At 42.2% G+C, this 18,587-nt stretch overlaps 1 protein-coding gene across 2 annotated transcripts in view; it reads right to left on the reverse strand.

The window, feature by feature from the left end:
- The window catches only part of npas1 (neuronal PAS domain protein 1), a 48,668-nt gene that overhangs the window by 20,661 nt on the left and 9,420 nt on the right, over positions 1 to 18,587 (reverse strand). For both annotated transcript variants that reach the window (XM_061719385.1, XM_061719384.1), the window contains exons 2-3: positions 17,238 to 17,414; positions 15,581 to 15,816 (exon numbers count right to left, since the gene is read on the reverse strand). In XM_061719385.1, coding sequence (XP_061575369.1) covers positions 15,581 to 15,816; positions 17,238 to 17,332 — 331 coding nt within the window. In that variant the 5' untranslated portion in view covers positions 17,333 to 17,414. The remainder of the gene's footprint in view (positions 1 to 15,580; positions 15,817 to 17,237; positions 17,415 to 18,587) is intronic.

Genomic DNA, 18,587 nt, shown 5'->3' on the forward strand with positions numbered 1-18,587 from the left:
GCAAGAAAAACCTTAAAGCTGCTTCACCTCGTCCACTTCTTATCGTGAGAACGGCAAGTAAACCTGTCCCACACCACCGGAGGGGTTCGAATGCTTTGTTACGAGGGTTGTATTCAAGCATTTATTTGGTTGAAGGATCGGTTCGAATCGTCACGTTGTCTCAACTGCTCTTAGCTCAGTTTTTAGAGAGTATCTGCTCAAGGAGTTCAACCTCTCCGAGTCACACCGTTTCTTACAGTATAGAGTACAAACATGTGTCGATATCCGAGGAAAGAACTTTGTCTGAGGTATTCAGGAGTTTGGACCACAGATAAAAGGTAACTGAGTCCATCGGCTCTCAAGACACAAACAGATTTAAGGTGCTTGCATTTCCCTCGAATATTTTACTTTTATTTTGTACCACTCTATTTCAAGGGAAATATTTTACTTTCTACTCTAATAGTTATATATTTATATATGTATATATATATATATATATATATATATATATATATATATATATATATATATATATATATATATATATAATTTTAAAGTTTTTGGACATTTAACTGCGGTCTCTAACCTTTTTGTCCCCTGGTGTCTCACTAAAATCAACGGTGGTGTCAGATTTACTATTTAAGTCACAGTGAGTTGATAACAGTTCCACCAAATAGTGTTTTTTTTTACCTTTTTTTTACTTTTTTACCCCCTCAAACCTTCTTTCATTGTTTTGTTTCAATAAATGTTCAAATGATCTTATGTTTATTGAAATACCAAAAAGTTCTGAAGCATTTATTTTCTTTCTTCAGTCAATCATCATCTCATCATCTATAGACCGATTCACACAATCGGGTTGTTCCACCTCTGCAACACCTTTATTCTGTCCCGCTGTGCTGTATAAAACACATGGAGGTAAACGGTATAACATTTTGCTCTGTGGCTGTTATGCCTCTGTGCGGCGATCAGAAGGAGTAACAGGGGCACAGCTGTAGCACGAGTGCTTTGTGAACTGGATACATGGAAAGGTTTAACAGAGGCGCGATGATGGCTGCAAACGCTACACAGCGGCGAACCGCTTTTGGGATGGTTAGCGAACTGGAGGAGCAACCAACTGATACTAGCTCAACGGCTTCCAACCGTAGCCATGGTAACAACGGCGATGGGGAAACGGAGGCCAGCACTGAGGTGTGTCCCACTGGAACAACCAGGTAGAAGCTTTAAACAATACCACTAAATAAAGGACTCGGTGACCAGATACTTTAGTCAGAGCGAAGGACATGTCTTCAGGCTGCAGAACGCTGTAGCGCTTTGTGAAATGTACACAACGTGGAGGGGATATTGTGCCCTTGTGGGATCAGCGTGTGGAGTGGAGGCGCAAAGAAGAGCTGATGGCCACCTCATCGCCATCATTTATTTATTCTATATAAACCTCTGTGTGAAAGCTGCTCATAAGAGTCCTTTGTACTAAACCTGTATAAAGTTGTTCAAACCACTTAATCTTTAAACAGCATCATGCTGCGTACACCACCCTGCTTCAGCACTACCCAATGCCATAAATTTACAACATATCCATCAGGACCTTTACATAAAATAACAACATAATGTTGTCATTTTGCTGTAAGGAAATCCAGGTACTTCCTCCATCATTGCCAGTTAAATTTTTTTGTACTCTCAGCTAATTGACATAGCAAATAATTCCCATAAAATAAAGTACTGTTAAAAAGCTATTTGTTTACTTATTCTAGTATATTGTAGAGCAAAAACATTTGAAAAAAAACTGCATATTTGAACTTGGGATAAACTCTAAAGATGGGTTAATAAGCTTAGACGTATAAGTAATTGTACCATTGGACTTATAAGTAATTGTACCAAGTGTTTGGTGAATGGTGACTTTTCCAATGCTGGAACTCTATTATGTCTTCAATCAATTAGATCTGATGGAAAAAGAAAAAAAAAATCGACTGTGTTGGAAAAGAAAAAAAGCGTGCCTAAACAGCCGCAATGTGACGCACACTGCTTGATCACGGCAAGACACGCAAACAAACACACCGACGCACACGTACACACTCACATAGTGTCTGCATCACCACTCTTAATGCATCCCAAACACAAGCTATCAGAGCTGCTTCAGTGCCAAAGTGGTGCTGTTTACCAAGGCAATTACAATACAAATAGAGTTGGAGGTGGTTAGGTGGAGGCGGAGGGGGAGGAGGATAGGTGTGAGAGGAGCCAAGAGGGTAGGGAAAATGAGAAAACACTAAGGAAGGCGAGAGTGATCAGTTTCTCTAAAGCAAACGCGGGCACGGGGCGGACTGCAGTGACGTGGAAGATTAATTTAGCAATCAGGCGTCTTTACTGTTTTATGTCAGAAAGAGTATGTGACGGTGCGTGTGTGCGAATGTGTGTGTGCGAATGTGTGTGTACACCTGCGAGCGTGTGATTGCAGAAGTGGGGACCATATGTGAGAACTAATCTCGCTCCAGCAGGGCTGCCTTTGAACACAACATTCCCTATCTGACAGAGACAAACGTGCATGCATGTGTATGTGGGGGGGAAATGTGTGTACACAAGAGTGTATGAATGTGTGCAAGCATGTGAGTCTACGTGCGTGACTTTGAGGATCATCGGATGTCTGTGCGTGTGTGTGTTTGTCGCGGCGAGGCTGAAGGAAATCAATACACGTTATGACAGAGAAATGAAAGTACTGCTCTGGGTTACAATTGAACACAGAAGGAGACCCAGAACAGACACACAAAACTCTCACCTACACACACACACACACACACACACACACACACACACACACACACACATAGATATACATATATATATATATATATATATATATAATATATATATATATATATATATATATATATATATATATATATATATATATATATATATATATATATATATATATATATATACATATATATATATATATACATACATATATATACATTTTATCTATATATACATTTATCTATATATACATTTTTTTTCTATAAATTAGGATGTAGGTTTGGTGGAATAAAGGGAGAAGTGGATGCATACGCAGGAATACATACAGCAGTAAATACTCACTTCACAGCAGCATGCCCTGCGATTAAACAACACAAATGCCCCCCCCCCCCCCCACCACACACACACACACACACACACACACACACACACACACACACACACACACACACACACACACACACACACACACACACACACACACACACACACACACACACACACAAACTCTCTCACAAACACACATAAATACAGAGTTGCCGGACAAAGCCACAGTGGCATTGTGAGATTGGGGTGCCCCTGTGTGACAGAGTGTGAATATAAATAAGGCAAGTCCATTCAAGGCTATGAAAGGGGGTCTGGTGCTGGGACCCTTCAGCCTAGTCAGTTGCTGCCCGGAGGGGGATGGGGAGCCCATTGAGCCTCCGCCTGCCTGTCAGACTCCCCTCCGGGGCAGCCATGGAGCTGCAGCACGGGGAAATCCAGGAGGAAGCAACCCCTGTCAATATGAGAATGAATCAAAAAGGACTAATATCACATCTTGAAATGAGTTAGAATAAAGAGGAACACTTGGAGTGTGTGTGTGTGTGAGTGTCTGTGTGTGTCTCTGTGTGTGTGTTTCATGCCACAGATCCCTGAAGGGGTGAAGGTGATGGTGGGTGATCAGTTGTACTGAGTAGTGTCAGCGGGGAGAAGGAAACCCTGGATGTGACACGAGGCCAGCCAGGCTGACAGATGAGTCACACCCATATACACTCACACACTCACACATGCACACACATGCACACACACACACACTGGCAGACACAAATACACAGAGGACCATTTATTAAAGACTGCCATGGCACAATAGGGTGGGCCAGGAAGCCAAAACACTGGACCTGGTGTGCATTTGTGTGTGTGAATGTTTGTGTGTGGGAGAGTGCTCTTGCACACATGTGAAGAGAGTCTCACAGCAGTGTTGGTATCTCACCCTGAGAACAAAGATCCCTCTGTGGCGGCGCTGTGAACCCCTACTTCTGTGTGCGCACATATACCTAAGGGATTTGTTTCACATTGTCTGTTTCTATAAATATTATCATTTCTATAACATCTGGTCTAATTAAAAAACATCCATTGTCAAAATCGTTTGAACAATAATTTGGGTTTTATTGTCATGGCTTTGACTGTCTTTCCCCTCAGATATAAGAATGCTGTCTTACAGAAACCTGAGGATGCTGGAAAGTCTTTCATTTAACCTCCTCCACAACCTCCACCTCAAAGTTATTTTTTTATTTTGCAAAGTTTACTTATGTCTTTTAGGCAAATGCTGACTTAAAGACAGACTGAATAAGTTCCTAAAATATTTAATATTATGAATGTCATTTCCAAAAATAAGAATAGACAGATTTATATACAATCATTATATTTTATGAGCCAGTAGTAGTTTGTGGTGTTGTATTTCCCCACGGGGACAGTGTACTTTGCTTTCATCGCCCTTATTTTGCCGTGTTTGTGACATTTTTTGGGTTTTAATCTAAGATAGTGCAGAAGCTTTTTCATGACAGCGTGTACGTGAGGACTAAAACTGTAATTGTCAGTTTAAACTGTTTATTCTTATTCCTGTCCTTCATGTAGATGTTTGTGCTACACACACACACACACACACACACACACACACACACACACACACACACACACACACACACACACACACACACATTCACGCTTCAGTGGGGACATAAAATCCACCAATATGTGTTCCCACAGAGCTATATGGAGATGGGGGGTGATGTTTAGAGGGTAACAGACTGAATTAGCAAATTACTTTTTATTTCTAGAATTGACCTATTCCACTCTTTTTATTCTGTGGCATTCTTATTTTATTCAACAATACTTGTACTCCAAATGCAGCACATTTGTGTAGACAACAGTGCTGCAACGTTTGAATTTATGTCATAATTGTAATGGTGTTAGAAAATGACCGAATGTGATTTTTTTTTTGTGTTGTTTTGAGTGAATATATATTTCAGATTTGTGTAAACCCAGGCTCAGTCTTTTTCTTGATGCCTTTAAAAAAAAAAAAACTAAAAATCTTTAAAAGAAATAACAAGGAAAACCCCAAATCAGCCAAATCCATGAAGTTACATGGAATGGAAAGAAGAAATGTTGCCATTGCTTCTTGGAATGCTGAAAAGGCTCTAAGGACACAAAGTAATGAATCATTTTGGACTTTATTTCGGCCCATTCTTCCTGCAAGCATGTCTTAAGATGTGCAACAATGAATTCTTGGCATTTTATCTGTTTCCAAACTCTCCCCACATCTCCACACTCCTTAACTGAGAACAGGTCAGGGATGTCTGCAGATCAGGCCAGTACTTGTATGCTCCTCTTCCTCAGTCATGCTCTTGTAAGATGTGCAGGATGTGGTTTTGCATTGTGTTGTTGAAAAATGCATTTATGCATGTGGAAAACAGGTTGTCCTGGAGGCAGCATATGGTGCTCTAAAATCTCAGTGTACATTTCTGCATTAATTTTGCCATCACAGAAGTGGAAATGAGGAGACAATTATACATCCCCATACCATCACAGAGCCTGATGTCTAAACTTGTTGGTGGCAACTGTCTGGGCTGTACTTTTCATCTTCAGCTCGGAGTAGAAAGTGCCTGTTTCTTCGCTGAAAAGATCTAGAATACTTATTGATCTGAGCACAACACATGTTTCCAATCTGTGATGGTCCAATTTGGGAGGAAGATCTCCAAAGCAGTCCCTTTCCCGTGTAGTTGTATCAGACAGTGGAAAATGACAGTTCTTGGTGCAGAACAGTTTGGGAGATTGGAGCTCCCTGATCTAAGACTTCAGCAGTTTAAAGGCTACTCTATTTTTGGCCTGATTTGCCCGTTTCAGAGCTCACTGACTTGGCGCTGGCAAATCGGCAGCTGGTTGTTGATTGGGAGTCGGCACTTGATCGTTATGTGTAAACAACTCACAAAGACTATTAATGCTAACGGATATAAAACAGGCCAAATATGTGGAGAGGTCAGGGGAATCACTATTCAAGCTACAACCAATGAAAGAGCAGGGCATCGGCTGATGTCACCATGACAAACGGCATCCCAGACAGGAAGTCTGACAAGCACACAAGGGGTAGATGCACACAAGGCTCAGTGCCACAACACAGCAGGTTGTCACTTCTTCACGATAATTCTTTGGTTGTAATTTTTTTTTTATTTCCTTCAACTCTGTGTCACACAGACAATTTCCAGGACTCACTGTGCTAACTCATTCCTTTACACAGCTTGCATCATTTTTTTCCCCCCTTGAACCATTTCCAAATAATCAACTCTTATTCTGCACGCTGTTACATCGTATTTCCCAATGTCAAAAACTTTGGTGAAAATGATGTGCTTGTTCAACCAACTGCGCTATCCAACACCCCTCCGTCCAGCATTTTTAAAGTTGCATAGTCTGAAACCGACGTTGTGCTCGCACCCCTGCACGTGACACAGTCAGTACATTTACATGCACTTACAGAAAGTCGAATTGCTGTCTTAATCCGACCGATATCAAATTCTTAAAAGCCATGTATACACCTTAGCCGGGCTGTAGTCGAACCGAACTGAAGCTGTTAGTGAAGCTGTTTAGTGCCAGATAATGCGTCCTAATTCGAGTTATTCCGGCATGTATACGCAACCCACACTTAACCGAGGTAGTGAATGCCCTGGACTCCCCCTTCTAGAAGTGACGACACTGTGAAAGCCAGAATATCAACACAGTAGGAGAAGAAGAAGACGGACAACAACAAACTTACCAAAATAATGCCAAAGCAAAAGTGCTTGTGGCGCCACCTAGCATCGCAGAGTCGAACGCACCTCACTCAAGAATCAATCGTCTTCTCACGCATGTACAGTATACTTGGATTTCTCGGAAACTCCAGTTTAATCCTTAACTAGATTGTTGCCAATATCTTGATATAGATGTGCATGTAACCGCACTGACTGAAATTCCTCCTGATTCCTTCGATCATTTAACGGCGTAATGCACTGCAGAACTATGCAAATCCTTTTCTAATATTTATTAGAAAAGTAGTTGAAGTATTTGAATGGTTTTTCCATCATTTCCTTTGCAAAACGGAGATCTTCTGCACACCTGTGAGCCTAAGGCTGTTTTTGAAACAGCATACTACATACTGCACTCACAGTACAGAATACAGTACAGTACGTACTGCATGTTAGTCCAGCAATCATTGTTAGTATAAGATAAAAGAACAACTACGCTATGGCACAAGCTGACCACTCCAATTAACTACTTCTGTGGTGGCACATTGGATTTTGGGATACACTATGCAAGGTAGCTAGTTCAGATGAACACTAGAAACTTTTACAGGAAGTAGCACATCATCACATCGTCCAGGTACGTCACAGATACTGTAGACTGAAACCTTTTTATGTATTACATTTATGCATGCTCCGGCTGACCCCTGTGACCCTGCACAGGTTTAAACGGATATAGAAAATGGATGAATGGATGGCTGGATGGATGGACATTTTTGCATGAATACAGGTCAGTATGCATCAGTAGTAATATACGGTCTCAAAACTTGGTTAAACCTTTCAAGGGTACTACTTTTGTGACAAACCATCATTGCAATGAGCTGTTGACATCACCTGAGAGAAATAACTTCACTGTTTTTCTTCAAACTCTTTTCCAACATCAAAATGTCTCCCCAACAACATTTTTAGACTGTGTTGCAGGTGTCAAATGCAAAAATGGACGAATATCAACAACTGATATGAAATTGACAAGAAAAAAACGTGACATTTTTTGGCTTCATAATGTCTGAAAAGAAATGAGAATTTTCAAAAAAGTGTACGGATCAATGCACTTTTCATTTCTTTATTAATTTTCACATTTGTATTTTCCATATCATTCCAACTTTTTGTTATTGATGTTGTACAATATCAATATGCTCACTATGGTCACATAGATTTATTTTTAAATCAGTTCATTATCCCGCACTGCTGATGGAAGACTCATTCTGATGATATCAAAAGTCTAGAACTGAAAACACGTTCCAGCCTGGTATGTCACTGTTTTGTGTCCCCAGACACACTTCTCTTGCCGTCTCTGTTATTTGCCATGTGTTGCATATGTTGTGACTGGCTGCAAGCACAATCATCTATTTGTATATTCTCTGTGCACATATTTGTCAATCTGACAATTCACAAAGCGGTAGTCTTTCAGCATATATTGTGTGTATTTGCAAGCATATATATTGTCTCATTAATCAAGATGCTCTCTGAATTGGCTGCTTTTTTATCTGTCAGTGTGCATCTTTTAAAGCTGCACTGTCCTGAGTTCACACAGGCAATATATTTTAGCAACCAGCCTCTTCTGTTTTGGGTCCCTTTTTCCCCGTCTGTGCTGCAGATAAAGTGATCTAAGTTGCTGGATAAAATGCTGGCTTCTTTAAAACCTGTCTGACAGCCTGATGACTCATTCCTCGCTTTGTCTGACATTGTCCTTGTGTTGTTGCCACGCTCCCATACCTCACCAATTACTTTAGTGTCATCAATGTTGCCATAGAAATAGGAGATGGAAGCAATAAAATACAACTTAAACTGCAACAATTCTGCAGTAAAATTGTTTATTTGATAAACAGGGTTTCTTCTGAGAACACCCATTTTTCTGCAGAGACGCTGGCGCGCACCTGGATGTGGACGTGTGATCTTTGATCATTCCGTTCTGTCAAACTCCCATTTCATTAGCTCCCCAGGACTCTGCTGTGAGGTTTAATTTCATTGTGGGAATAAGGAACAGAATGGGACAGGGTGCGATCGGACACGTTAATTATAGCCTGACTCGCAGGTCAATTCTGGGGGTCTCCCAGCGCTCCACAAGAAGAAAAGATTTGAATGATGGAATAAAAAAAATTGAAGGATTTTCATTATACCTCTGTCTAATACATAATTTAGTCCCAGTTAAGTCCACAAGTGCTGGCCGCACGTACGCATGGACACACACACACACACACGCACACACACACAAACTTCCTCTCCACCCCCACAGTGTCAACCTTTTTAACCAGGTTAGGATGTTACCATGGGAACCAAACATAACACACACTGAACCACTCTTTCTGTCTCTTTCAACCTCCTCTCTCTGTCTTTTTTTATTCGTCTTTGTCTCTCAAGTTTGGCGTCGCAGTCTCACCCTTTCAAAACAAGAGCCTGATCGTATGCCAAGTTGTTTACCACCATCCAAATGTGACGTTTCAGCCGTTTGACAGAGTGAGTGAGAGAAAGTGACCCTAATCGCAGCGTCCTCCTCTGGCACAATTATCTTCTCACTCTGACATCCATCCCTCCCTCCCTCGCTCCCTCCCTCCTTCCCTCTATCTCTCCGTCTCTTCTGCATCGCTCCCTCGCTCCTTTTGCGGTCGAACATAATTTGAGTGCAATTAACTTCCTCTAAAAGCCCAGGCTGCTTGAAACACTGTGAATTAGAGGGGAGACAGACGCGGGGAGATCGTGGAGAGGTGGGGGAGACAGACGGGAGGTGGCAGGGAAGAAGGCAATGAAAGAAAGGAGAAGAGGGGAGCGAGTGGAGGCAGAATGAAAGTCAATGTCATCAGTGTTGGGAGGAGAGAGGTGTGTTTGACCTCACTAGCCCAGACAGAAAAACACTTCAGTTGCACTGTTGCTGGCACTGAGCTGTCATTGTACTGTACTTTGTAAAGAAGAAGGGGTTCCTCCAGCTGCCGCGCTGCACCTGTTGTTTTCCTTTTTTTTTTTTTACGTCATTAAGGATGTGGAAACTGTGGAAATGGTTGTTTTTACTAAGACACCTTACTATGGTTAAAATCAGCCTGCTGATTGTAAATATTCAGTGATCACAAATGTCTGGTAATTAGATAACATGTAAAACAATGAATATGGTTTATCATATCTGGAAAATGATTTGGCAGCACAGTGTTTATGAGTTTACTGTACCATGTCTGTCTTTGTTCACATGCTGGTCACATTTTCATGTGTTTGAGTTATCTTTTTACATTAAGAAAATTAATATCGTCCAATAATTATGTGTGCTTTTATTTATGAATTAGCAGCACTGGACTTTAACTCAGGATGGCTCAGTTTCTACAAGAAAAGAATAAAATACAGTATGTCATATAAATTTGGGTTTTTATTTTGATCTCTGTGTTTACATCCATATCTAAAGTTTTAATTCTACCTGCTCCTTTTCGGACACTGTTTTTTTTTCCGTTTGTATTACGTTTTTGTTGTTGTTGCTTTTTTTCTGTATGTTTTGAATTTGTTTTAAAATTTTATATTTTTTTCCTTATGTGTTCGAAATAAACAATTCAATCAATCAATCAATCAAATCTATGAGGGCCCAGTGGGTTCACTGTGGTGTCACACAGAAACACATTTTCCGAAATATAATGGTCCCGAAGTTGATCAGTTTTGTTTCCTAAAACCAACCACGCAGTGTTTGAGCTTCAACCTAACGTGTAATAATGATAATTAAGACAAAAGTGGACTCACAGGAGTAGATTTGTTTTAATCTTTGTCTCAGGAGTCGAAGTGGAGGATGAAAGGAATGTTTTCAATGAAACTAATCTCACTGTAGCGTTTGAAGCTGCTGTCCTCCACTGAGACAGTTTCACTTAGATCACGGCGCAACTTGTTTTCCGCCTGATAATCCATATACTTGTTTAGGTTTATACTTGTCGTGTTTGCCTTTACGTAATCTGGCGACTAACCATATTCCAATTAATTAATACACATTTTGAAGTATGACGTTTGAAAAATATGATGAAATGTGAAGATTCCTTCACAAGAGATGCTTTTACAGTCCCTTGAGGTATTTATCAACTTTTAGTCCAAAACTGCATAAACGAAGATATAAACTTAAAAAAAAAAAAAAAAAAAGCTTTAAACGTGTGGAAAGTTCAATTCTCATCACCAACCACGTAAACAATCGTGTTTTGGGCCTTTACAGGTAAAATTATGTCTTAAACCAACTGAACAGAAGGAGTAAATTTAACATCCCTCAATAGAAAAAAATCTCACATTTTACCTTGATTCTTCAGTTTTACATTAAAAAGCTTATTTTTCTTTTCTTTTTTAGTTTTCTGCTTGATGTGGGAGCACAGCTGCTAAAAACGTTTTTGATCAATTGTAATTCAGCTCTTTAGCAGTCTTCTACAACATCATCACAACGCTGCATCAGCGGTGACTCTTCAACCGCTCTAACACATTTGAGATGGATTATTTTTCTTCCTTCTTTCTTTAAAACAGTCACAATTGTCCCGGACGCCACTGAAGGCAGGATCCTGTGACAGTACTCCTGTAAAATGGTCCAATGGTGTAGAGTGATTAATACTGACAAATAAATTATTTGTAGATCTTCCGAAAGAAAGAAGCATAAACAAATCAGGTGGTTTGGTTTCAGCAATCTCAAAAACATTGTAGTGAGACGTAATCTGCGTGATGGAGGTGGTTGTTTGGGTTCGACTTTGAACGGAAGAACAGAAATTGGGGGAGGGCGGCGCTCAAATTCAGCAGCCGCTGGGTCGTCGTATTTCCAGATGTTGCCCGTCAGGCCAGCTCTTTAGCGATGCCGATGCTGTTCCCTGATCTCAGTAATCAGCCTGGTGAGTACAACCTTCTCACGAGCGCTAGGTATCTATGGAATAGTTCTGGTTAAAATAAATCTGACTTATCTTTTAAACAGAACATTATTAAGGCAGAGAGATGGAGGAAAGAAAGTGTCCCCCAAAGCAAAATTTATTCAATATAGAGGTATTGAAATATAAATGATTTCAAATAGTCCTTGAATGTGCTGTGGAAAATAAGTGCACACACTCACACACACACACACACGTGCACCAAACGGGAATGTGAATCAAGGGTCATTTTCCTTCTCCTGCCTTCAGCCTTTCCTTTTCGTTCACTCTCTTCCTTCCATCTGCCTCTCCTTCGTCTTTCTCACTCTCCCGCTCTCTCAGTCTCTCTTTCTGTCTCTCTTTCTCTCTGTGAAGGTCATGCAATTGATTTTCCTCTGTCTATTCATTTTTCAAGACTGGCTTTGAAACGTGGGAAGCAGACAAAAGCCACTCCGGCCCCTCCCCTCCGCTCCATCCCTCCCCTCTCCTCCACCTTCCTTCCCTCCGTTCTGGCCCTCGTCCATCCAAAAACCCTCGGACAAGAGGGAATGTGGAGGAATGCAGGACCCCCCCCCCCCCCCACTCCAGGTCCCCATCCCCGTCCCCTCCTCTGCCTTTCAGCCACATCTCGGACCGCTCTCCACTAACGGAATTAAAGTCATGCATCACACTTAAAACCCTGCCGATGCATTGTGGGTAGACATGTTCAAACTGATGTCCAAATTAGCAATGCATTTTCCGTGTTGCCCTGTGGAAGCCGTGTGACCTGCGTGAATAACTCTTCGAGCATTAAAAAGGGCACTTAAGATATCAGATCCGGACAAAAGCTTTCTGTGGACAAAATGTGAAGTTGAGCCGCGATGTTGTCCACAGCCGCTGAACTTAAGCGTGTCTGCTAAGTAGCTCACAGCCGTCACCTTCGTGCAGCCGCTGACATATATTTACTCGGACTGTTGGCATTCGTACGGGAAGTGTCTCTCATATTTGCCTTCCTGCTGCACTAGTTTATACACGGGGAGACACAACTAAGCGCACACCTGCATCGCAAAGCGACTGGTGGTTTCAGCCAAGGCCACGGAAAACCTGGAAGAGTAAGGAAAAGCAATTCCCTACTTGTAGAGTGCAGTCAAGGCTGCAGCTGGAGTTCACTGTGATTGGACATCACTCAAACATTCAGATCGGCCTGTGCAGCATTAACAGTAATGCAGGGAGTAAATGCAGAGGTTCATTCATGTCGCGTGTAGCCATCCTACATGTTAGAGGCAGGGTTTCATCCCACGCAGGCGGGCGACAGAGCTCACTCTGCATCGCTATTGAGGGTGATGATGTGTGTAGATCAAACCCTGATTGGATGCAAGTTAATTTGGGCAGGGGAGGGGGGTAGACAATAACTGATAGGCTGATTTATGATTGCTTTGTGCCTGATGCTGTGAGATGTGTTGGGCTCATGATTCAAATTGTTTGTGACACGACTGCAAATTGTTGTGAAGCCGCCTGAAGAGGAGAGTGAACGCTGCATTGGAAGTGTCGGACAGGTGATTCCTGAGCCACATCCTCTGTTAAATGATGGCTTTTGCAATTGAACACGGATGGGTTATTTCATTTAGAGGTCGCTCAGATGAGAAGCGAGAAAAGTCCAGTTACTGTCTCTAAGCAGTTAGAACTTTGACTCTCGGTAAGATTATGCAAAAACAAACCGCTCGATGAGCTTATTATGATGCCATTCTTTATTTTTTGTTCGCCTGCTACCAGGAATAAACAAAATGTGGTGGCGACACGACGAAGAGCCAAAGTCATCACACACTGAACACTGGTGCCGATTCAAATCGCTTCCTCTACAACAGAGCCGGATACGCCATGTTCTCCAAGTACTGTTCAAGATTTGATTACACGTTTATATTTGCATTGTGGACATTTCAGTTTCCAAATGCTTCTGAATGTATTACTGCTCGTGTCCTCCCGTCTGTCTGTCTGAGGCTAAACCAGTCATGAGAGCCAGGACCAGTGTTGTGCGGCTCAAGCTTTCAAATATGCTGGACTTTCTAGTTCCTACATTATCATCAAAGAGTCACTTCCTGGTAAATTTCACGTTTTTAGCTCCACATTCAGGCTTCATGTATTAAAAAAAAGTGACCTTCAGTGCCAACAAGGGATGATGAATGGCTCTCCACTTGACTAAACTGATGTTGAGGTAAAGAATTAAAAAAATGTGGAGTGCGCTTTTATAGATTCTGGTAAAAGTATTGTTGTTGCGCCGGTACTAAAACTCATCCCTGACAGCAGCTGTGGTAGGGCGACAACTCTTAAAACCGTCACGCGTCATCGGAAACGTGCAGCACTTTTGCGTGCATGCGTACGCAGGATTTAAACACGACTATCTCTTTGCTCACATTTCTTCAAATTGGTTCAGATCAGCCGTCGACACACGGACACACTCATACACACATGCATTTTAAATTGTACTGAAGCTGCATTGTTTCCTCTCAGTAATGGTAGCAATTAGACAGGCTGTATAATTATACTGTCCCTGTTATAGTTCATTTCTGTAATTACAGATTGCACCAATAGTTTCCTCCCTCTTTGTGTGTCATCCGTCTCCCTCCGCTCCTCTCTCTCAGTGAGACACACACAGCACGTAGATCATATTCATACTTGTCTATGAAAAGTCTGTGCGTGCGTGTGTGTCTGCGCTTTTGTTTTGTTTGTTTGTTTTTTTGGAAAGAGCGTGTGTTTATGCTCTCGTATTGACTACTAAGAAAGCGGGTAAATGTCCTGGTTGGGTTCTAGTTTGGGCTGGCGACCCAGTGGGTGGGAGTGCATTAGCAGATGGATTCACATGGATGGCAGCGCTGCGTCCTTCGGCCCGCTCAGTCCCAGAAGAAAGCATGGGTTATTTCTAAATGAAATAACCCATGGGTGCATTTGTCCGCATGTCCAAAACATAGACTCACTGTCACAGCTCAGACGTTGTGAAATGGTAGCATAATTTTAAGTTATGTCACGCCATCCCTTTTGGTCAAACCATGAGTTTTTATTTAAATTTCTAACTCTAACCAGCATTTTTATGGTTATCTCGAAACAACCACGACTGACGAAGGTGAAAAGTGCAAAGTTCTTTGAAAACAACCATTTTTGATCATGTTATGATTCTGCAACATTACTTTTGCTACAGTTGAAGGCAAAATGCACAACTGTTACAGTTTTTAAGTAAAACACCGGTACTGAGCACAATGTTTTTGGCAGACATAAATAAATTAACTTTATAATTTAACATGAAAACAGCCACACCTTGAGCTGCATGCCGACATGGTGAGACATCCAATCTGGTGAGACCAGGCTGCATTTTGGCAATTTATCTCTGCTGTTTTGTCTTCCTACTGGCTTCAGTGTAAGAAGCGGAAACAGAAACTGAACTGCCCTTGGTTTAATCCTGCAAATGTTCCAAATTCTGTTGTCGAAGCCAACATTAAAATCCCTTTAAAGGCCTGAATAGTTTACAAATAGTTAAAAAAATGTTCTCACAAAGACTGAAGCCATGATTTTAAAGTTGTCAATCTTTGGCAGGATTTTCATATCTTGCAGTGCAGGTGAACCCCTCCTATGCAGTTACACGGATGTGCCAGTTGAGTTACAGGACTGGAAGGTTTAAATACTGCTTTAATACCAATACCAAGTTAAACCTTGATTCCTTCCATTGGGCAACAATGAGCGAATTTGTGGAAAATGTCTTTCTTTTTAAATTGTTTATGGTGTATGTATGTATGTATATATATATATATATATATATATATATATATATATATATATATATATATATATATATATATATATATATATATATATATAAAACACAAAAAAAGCAGGCATTAAATGCAATAAAGGTGTACTTTCAGACGTCTAACTTGACTCTCCCCTCTCGCTCACCTTTGCAGTTGCTGTCTCCTTCCATCAGAGGGCTCCACGGCGGGTCCCCCTGGCTGGCGAAGGTGCGCATGTGCAAGTAGCTGATGGTCAGCCGGATGACCGAAGCCTTGTCCAGCTGGCTGGTGATGGCCCCGGGCAGTGGCAGCATTTTGGCGAGCTCAAAGAACTCGAAATTCTCCTTCCCTCGCCGAGAACGAGCCGCATTGCGAGATTTCTCTTTGCGCAGGTTCTGGAGACTGACAGGTGGACATGAAAGGGTGAATTAAGAGCGTACAAACAAACAGACACACTAACGTAAAAACACAACGACAGAAGCGAGCAGCGTGGCGGGGGGTATGGTCTGAACATGCACCGTGTAAATGGAAGAAACTGGCATGGGAATCACTTAATGAGCATGTACTGACAACCTGTTGAGTCATTCATGCTCCGTGTAAATGACCTCCACATCAATCTAGAAAGTCATTTCATAAATACATGTAATGCTAATGGCTCCTGCAGCTGGAGTGAAACAATCTCCACTCAGAGTCATTTCTTGCAGATTGGTCTGATAATGACAGACAAACTCTCTCCCTTTATCCAGTAGAGCAGAGTCCTAATAATACTATTTGCCCCAAAATCCATATGTGAACACATGCACACAATCTCTCGCCGGCTAGCTCCCTCATTCCCTCCCTCACTCCCTTCTTCCCTCCCTCCCTCCCTCATCTGGTCCCGGGCTACTGAGCTGAAGCCGTGATTGAGGGATCAATAGTGGAGGGAGGGGCAGAGTGACAGAGCGGGGCCGGGGCTCAGGTAGCCTGTCTCTGTGATTGGGTATTGACTCTCCTCAATGGGGCCTGAGTGGTGGAATTATGTTGTCACAGCCACTTCACAATCTGTGTCAGTGCTGCGCTGCTATAAAGTGTGTGAATGTGTGCGTGCCGCTCTCCCTCGTGTCCGCGTTGTTTTCATCTTAAGAAAGACCGCCAGTGGTGTGTTTGCGTCTATGTGTGTGTTGCCTGTGTGTGTGTAATACACGTGTAATAGAAGAGCAAAGAAAAGCGTTGCACATAGTGTGTACACATATGTTATATCTTAATCAGCTGACACAGCTGTTGCATTTCTCCCTGTTAGTCTCTAATAAGCAAAATCAGTGTGTCTCTTGCAGCGAGAGTGTGTGTGTGTGTGTGTGTGTGTGTGTGTGTGTGTGTGTGTGTGTGTGTGCGTGTGTGTGGACTCGTAGAGAGATGTTACAGCGGCTGCCAGCCTCTGTAAAATCTCATTATTATACTGCCTCGACCCCAGCCACCGAGAACAATCAATACACACACATTGATTCTGCTTAGTTTTTATATCCGCCTGTAAATGACTGCCCATTAATAATTCCAGCCAAATTTACTTAATCTCCTTTAAAGGGAGGGGATTCACAGTCCTGACAGGATCGGCAGGTACGCAACAATACAGGTGAAATGTAGCGGCGAGGAGAGCAGATGTGCTCCGTGTTCGCTTTCATTGATAGGAAACTCTTCATCAGGCTGTCAGTGTGTGTGTGCAGCCGCGTCGGTGTGGATTTCACCTTGCAGAGATTAATTCATGGGCACGCACACGGGCTTACAGTATGCACCTGTGTGTCTGCGTCTGTGCGCGTGCGTGCGTGCGTGTGTGTGTGGTATCTCACCAGGGCAAGGTGGGAGGCTTGGCAAGTAGACCTTGTAGGAAATCCCACTCCACGCTCACACACTTCCCCTCGCTGACAAACGGCATGGTTGCCATCCTTCCTCCAATGGCGTGCCGACGCCGCTGTTAACGAAGGCTGTGATTGGCTCGGGATGTGACAGACTCAGATCTGGAGATCCTGCAGAGGAAAATAAATAAATAAACAAATGTAAAAGTGATGTTGGTTCGGTCATCAATGACGGCTGTGAAATCTCAGGAAGGGACGGCTTACGCATGCTTTTGGAGATTTTAAGGAGCCCAAAAACGTCATATTTGTGAACATGTTTCCATCTAAATGTTTGGTTTATTTATTCACTCATAAATCTGCTGCACTAGTTTAGACATTTTTTTTCTCTCTTGCACAGAAGAGGACATTTTGTAGTTTCCATTTTCTTGTATTTGGTTGGACTGAATTAGTTTTCTCCCTGGATCCATGTGGGAAAAAAATAAAGATAAGCGTGTGGCTGAGTCTGTGCGCGTGTGCCCCTTCAGCTGGCAAATAAGATCACATTCGGATGTTGACAGTCTGTCCGCTCTAAATATTTAGTAAGGTTTACCCAAAGTCACGTATCATTGTGAGAGAAAACCACGCACTTCATCATCAAGTGTCACTCGGGGAAGAGGAGAGAAGAGAAGCTGGGCTCTTTGGGCTCAAAATCCTTGAGATTATATGTATCTATGGTTTTCTAGCAAAGCTTTACTGTAGAGGAAATGAAAGAAAGAAAGAAAGAAAGAAAGAAAGAAAGAAAGAAAGAAAGAAAGAAAGAAAGAAAGAAAGAAAGAAAGAAAGAAAGAAAGAAAGAAAGAAAGAAAGAAAGAAAGAAAGAAAGAAAGAAAGAAAGAAAGAAAGAAAGAAATGAGGTTAAGTGGGAGCAATTACACTCTGTGTGTAGTTGTCCACATTAAGGTCGGGGCTGTTCCCGAGCTAATGGACATAAAAAAACAACAGAAACCCTCCTTTGAAGTCGGCGGCGTGACGACTTGCCTCTGAGCCCCAACGCGAGGCGGTCAAAGCGGGCCCTGCCCATCAAGATGCATCACAGTGTTAAGCTCACCATTCAGCCTGCAGCCAGCCTTCCCCCTGTCTCTCGTCCTACCAGCTGCCTCCCAACGTTTCACACACTGATTAAAGCATATTCACCAGCAGTGGCTTAGTGACATGCCGCTCAGTCTCACAATAAGCAACAGACGGTAACGTCGGCGAGAGGAAGGAACTTCAAACTGTAACAAAGCGCTTTTCACTTCAGATGCCTGGAGAGGTGACGTGAGAAAATGAACCGACAAACAGGCAGCTAGCTGCGTCCTAATGAAC

This window comes from Cololabis saira, chromosome 4 (genome assembly GCF_033807715.1).
Source record: "Cololabis saira isolate AMF1-May2022 chromosome 4, fColSai1.1, whole genome shotgun sequence".
Lineage (NCBI taxonomy): Eukaryota > Metazoa > Chordata > Actinopteri > Beloniformes > Belonidae > Cololabis > Cololabis saira.